At 30.1% G+C, this 5469-nt stretch overlaps 1 protein-coding gene across 1 annotated transcript in view; it reads left to right on the plus strand.

Moving 5' to 3' along the window:
- Window positions 1-4230, plus strand: part of LOC113374781 (putative uncharacterized protein DDB_G0281733) — a 13794-nt gene extending 9564 nt beyond the window's left edge. Inside the window, exon 3 of the mRNA XM_026614747.1 lies at window positions 3814-4230. Within this exon, the coding sequence (XP_026470532.1) occupies window positions 3814-4230 (417 nt within the window). The remainder of the gene's footprint in view (window positions 1-3813) is intronic.
- Window positions 4231-5469: the final 1239 nt, after the last annotated feature.

The raw sequence follows: 5469 nt of genomic DNA on the forward strand, positions 1-5469 counted from the left end.
AAATCTTTATCGTCTGTATTAATATCTAAAAAAAAGTTGCATTATCTAACATTCATGAAAGCTAAATTATATTTTTAGATATTTCGTAATTCTGTTTTTTTATTATTCGCTAATGAGCGGTATTATATTTATTCTTGTTGAGAATGCTTTAACAATTTATCATCAAAATCAACTTGTAAATTATGAATCGAATCATTAGACGATGCTTTTCACCATATTGCAGTATTTTACAAATTTATGCTTACAAGATAATTAATGTATACATATACACACATAGATATATATATATATATATATATATATATATATATATATATATATAATATAAACATACGTATGACTACAAATTTGGTTGGATGAATTGATTTTTTTTCACATTCAAATATGATTATACATTACAAATTATATTATATATAAACTAAATGTTTGTTTTATAGTATTTATTCCTAAAAATTCTCTTCTCCGGTTTTTTTATATATTATTTTTATTTATCCTAACTACTTCTGAATTAAAAGACGTTAAGACAGAATTTTATACAATAAGCCTAGCAACTTCTGGAAAATCTTCAATTCAAACACAAACATTTATTAATAAAATATGTTACCAATATACTTTCATTTGCTAACGATAGAAATTTGTAATACTTTCGTTTCCTCTATATAATCAAATTAAATTTAGTCTATATAAGTAAATTCAGTATAAATTAAATTCAGGAATACTTATACCTAAAAATAACTAAAAGAGTTTTTTATGATTGTGCAGACGTTTGAGAAAACTTCAATTTCAAAAGGTCAAAAATCGGCTAAATACTCGAACACACAATATGATTCAGAATGACTCGAAGCTGCGAGAAAGCATAAAATTACCAAATCAGATTTTCTGGCAAAAATGAACGTCTTTCGGTATATATGGTGCATAACTGTATTAAATTTTTATAAATATTACTTTTGAAATAAGTCTACCAATAATCCAATACTCGAAAACTGTAACATGTGAATTTAATTTGGAAATTAGCTTATTAACTTCCCGTAGGGCAAGTTATAGTAATCGCAAAAAAATCGAAAATGAAAATTTTTATATATCTTTACGTTTCAGAGGTTTCTGAACATTTTGGCATACCTTAGAAAAAATGGATGTATGTGTGTGTGTGTGTGTGTGGTGTGTGTATGTGTGGTGTATGTATGTATGTATGTATGTGTGTGTATGTATGTGCGGATACAAATTTTCGTCGACGATTTCGGCAACAAGAATCAACCGATTGAATAATTCAAAAAACATTCGATCCGTATTGATAAGGAGACGTGCTGATTAGTTTTTGGCAAAGGCAGGTCAAGCCGTTCCGAAGATACGGGCAAAAAGTTCCGAAAACGGTAACTCAGTTTTTAAGAGAACGGAGCGTCCGATTTCAATAATTCAAAAAACATTTTATTTGTATTGACAAGATGAAGAATCGATACAACTTTCATGAAGGTAGGTCCAGCGGTTTCGGAGATATAGAGGAAAAAGTAAAAAATGAGCCATTTGGCGGTCAAAAATGATCATTAGACATATGCACATCAAATTATCAGACATTTATAGAGATTTTAACAATAAGTATACATTTTGTTAACATTCCTATCGGTTCCGTACCAATGCTTATGCGTTAGACAGCGACGCGGCGCTTACGCGCTTTATATTTTGTCCCTATGTAGTTGAAGCAGTACGATTGCTTTGAAAAAAAGTTCAGATCTTCCACAATATGTCAAAATAAAGAAAAAAATTTTTTATTTCAAAAAAAAAAAAATTTAAAAAAAAAAATTTTTTAAAAAAAAAATTTTTTTTAAAAAATTTTTTTTTTTCAAAAAAAACTAATTTTTTGTCCAATTTATAGTTTCTCAAAAATCTTATTTTTTCAAAGTAATTTTTTTTCAAAAATGTTAATCGTTTTAAAAAAAAAAAAAAATTTTTGGTACGGGAAGTTCCAGCAATTTGCCTTAAGGCACGATGCCCTAATTGCTTTAGACAGAATTCCACTTACAGCTAGTTCCTTCCTCTAATGGGTTTCATGACATATTCAAACATAGTACCCATGTTGCAATAATTAATTATTAATCAATACAATACATGTACACAGATATTAAATCACATACTAATGATTTGGAGACCTCGAAACTAAATTATATTAATCTGAAACAACAATGGATTGATTTGATGGATGACATTAATACTGCAAAATTTCATTTTGTACAATGATCAATTTGATGGCTTTCAATGCAGTCAAAATGGACTGAATGAATAAATTTAACTTTCATGACAGAAAATTAATAAAATGGATAAAAATAGTTTTTTGAAATAATTATTATGTTTCATCGTTATATTTTATACATAAAATGTAAATAAGCGCTATAAGACCATTATTTATTTTATCTACAAGAATAGAAACATAAAATAAGCCAAACCTAATCATTTCTTCGCACAAGCAATTTGCTTTTTGAATCACTCTAATCGGATGCGCCGTTCTTTCAAAAACGGCTATTCAATGAAATTTTTGCTTTATATCTCAGAAAGCGCTGGACCAGCCTTTTAAAAAACTAATCAGCATATTTCGCCGTCAATACAAATTGAAATTCTTTTGAATAATTTAAATCGGTTGATCCGTGCTTCCGATATCGTGGACGAATAATTTTATCCACACACATACATAATTTTGCTCTAAGGTATGTATGCAAAAATGTTCAGAAAACTTTGAAATGTAAAAATATGCAAACAAATTGGATTTTTTTTGCGATTGCTATAACTTACCCTAAGGGATGTTAAAAATGGAGACGAGGTGAAGGATAGTAATTAGAGAAGATTTATGTTTTTTATCCAAGTTTTTTTATACAATCTTACAAACTTCAGAAATGATTTTTATCGTAGTATGACCTTTTATTAATAAGATGAATTATCTTTACTATCATATAAATAAATTCCTATGAGATATACAAATGAGTAGTCGTTAAAAGTACTGCATAAAAGGAAATCTTTATTTCTAACCCATAATCATATATGAACGTGTTGCATGGTTTAAATTAATCAATTTCTTACAGAATTATGTAATGATTTCTTTAGAAATATGTTTGCATTGATTGGTATCTAAAATATTTATTTTATTTATAATGGTTATTAGTTATAAAGACTAAAACAACAACTCCGTAGTAGAAATTCAACCACTCCATAGAGAGTTTTAAAGCCAAGGTGACAAATTTCCTAAAATTCATTTTATTAGGATTTGATGTTGATTTCAGAAATATATATTAAATTTTCAAAATTTTCAGAAATTTAATATATTAAATTTTTGTTAATTTTAATATAGATATTTTTTACAATTGGCAATAAATTCTTCGATATTTGTTACCGTTCATTTCGAAAGCTTATAATAAAATTTGTCTTTGTCTTTGTCATTTAGTATTAATAAAATTGATTGATTTAGATGTATCCTTTACACTGACATCACAAGGAATTATCTGTCTAATATACTTCACCTGAAAATATGTTGCAAGAGTAGTCTTGACATAGATTCAAGGTGCTTATTCGTTGTATGGAAAGACTACTCGTTAATAAGGACAATTTGCACTCAAATTTTTATTATTTGAAAAAAATTTGAAACTAAATAATATCTAAGTAGTTAATTTCACGTCAAAATCTATTTATACAAAACTTATGACATTGTTATGATTTGTTATGTTTTGTAATTAATTAGTACTTTGACTATCGTATGACAAAGTTTCACAAAATAACAGCAAAACCTTTACAAAAATTCATATGTTTACGCAAATTTAGTTGAATTTATAGAGACGAAAATGGCAGAGAGATATAGACAAAAAATGGCAGAGAGAGATAGAGACAAAAATAAAATGGCAGAGAGATAATGGAGACAAAAAATGTCAGAGAGATGATAGAGACAAAAAATGGCAGAGAGATGATGTAGACAGAAAATGGCAGAGAGATGATGTAGACAGAAAATGGCAGAGAGATGATGTAGACAGAAAATGGCAGAGAGATGATGTAGACAGAAAATGGCAGAGAGATGATGTAGACAGAAAATGGCAGAGAGATGATGTAGACAGAAAATGGCAGAGAGATGATGTAGACAGAAAATGGCAGAGAGATGATGTAGACAGAAAATGGCAGAGAGATAATGTAGACAGAAAATGGCAGAGAGATAATGTAGACAGAAAATGGCAGAGAGATAATGTAGAAAGAAAATGACAGAGAGATGATGTAGACAGAAAATGGCAGAGAGATGATGTAGACAAAAATGGCAGAGAGATGACCTAGACAAAAAATGACAGAGATGAGCTAGACAAAAAATGGCAGAGAGATGGAGACAGAAAACGGCAGGAGATGGGGACAAAAATGGCAGAGAGAGACAAATGTGAGCAAATAGCGCCAAAAAGGAGGCGAGTAGCGCCAAAAAGGAGGCGAGTAGCGCCAAAAAGGAGGCGAGTAGCGCCAAAAAGGAGGCGAGTAGCGCCAAAAAGGAGGCGAGTAGCGCCAAAAAGGAGGCGAGTAGCGCTAAAAAGGAGGCGAGTAGCGCCTAAAAAGGGCAAGTAGAGCCAAAAAAGGCCGTCTAAACAAACGAAGACAGAGCAGAGATGGTCAAGAAAAAGAAAGACAGCCAAAAAACAGAAGGTGTCAAAAATACCAGAGGCAAATAGAAAAATGGCATACGTTATTAGCAAAACACAAAGTCAGACAAGAGGCTAGAAAGGCAACCAGAAAGCCAATATAATAGGCGAGCAGGCAATGAAACAAAAACAAAATTGGGCTTAGACCTTTTAGATATATTTGATGAAGCACAAAATTCAAAATTCTTTTCTCATACTTTGCCTATAACACGTTGTATATAATTTAGTATGCGATATTGCAGGTATATGAAGATCTCACCATCAAAAAAATATTCTCTTACAGATATTTAATGAGAATGCAGCTTTTGTCAACGGCATTGTAAATAGTTTGGATAATAATAATAGAATTGTTGAATTGTTGAATAAATCGTTGCAAAATCTCATCTCTATCCGAGTGTTGAGCTGTGTAGACATTTCGCAACCGCTATTTATTCGTTTCAGTGAATTATACGCGGCACGTTCACGCGAAAGCGTGTGAATTAGCGGCTGAAAAAAATCTCGATTAAAATTAATTAATTAACATTCAATAAGATTAGTACATTTAAAACAAATTGTTTATCGGCTAATAAACGCTCACAGACGCGTATTGTCACGGGTCAACGTTACGCAATGTAATGGATAGGACGACTTGCACAAAAAACAAAAGTAATTTTTAATTGCATAAATTTACAGAACAATAAACATTACAATAAATAATTTTGCAATTTTCAAGGTAACGAGTTTTGGGTTACATCTAGTGGAATATCGGACATATGATATTCTCATGGTTTTTGAAATTGGAAATGTAGGGAATTTTTGGGATGCAATAATTTATTTATTT

The sequence above is a fragment of the Ctenocephalides felis genome, unplaced genomic scaffold (genome assembly GCF_003426905.1).
Source record: "Ctenocephalides felis isolate EL2017-DRISC unplaced genomic scaffold, ASM342690v1 CF-g0.4_SCAFFOLD_01886, whole genome shotgun sequence".
NCBI lineage: Eukaryota > Metazoa > Arthropoda > Insecta > Siphonaptera > Pulicidae > Ctenocephalides > Ctenocephalides felis.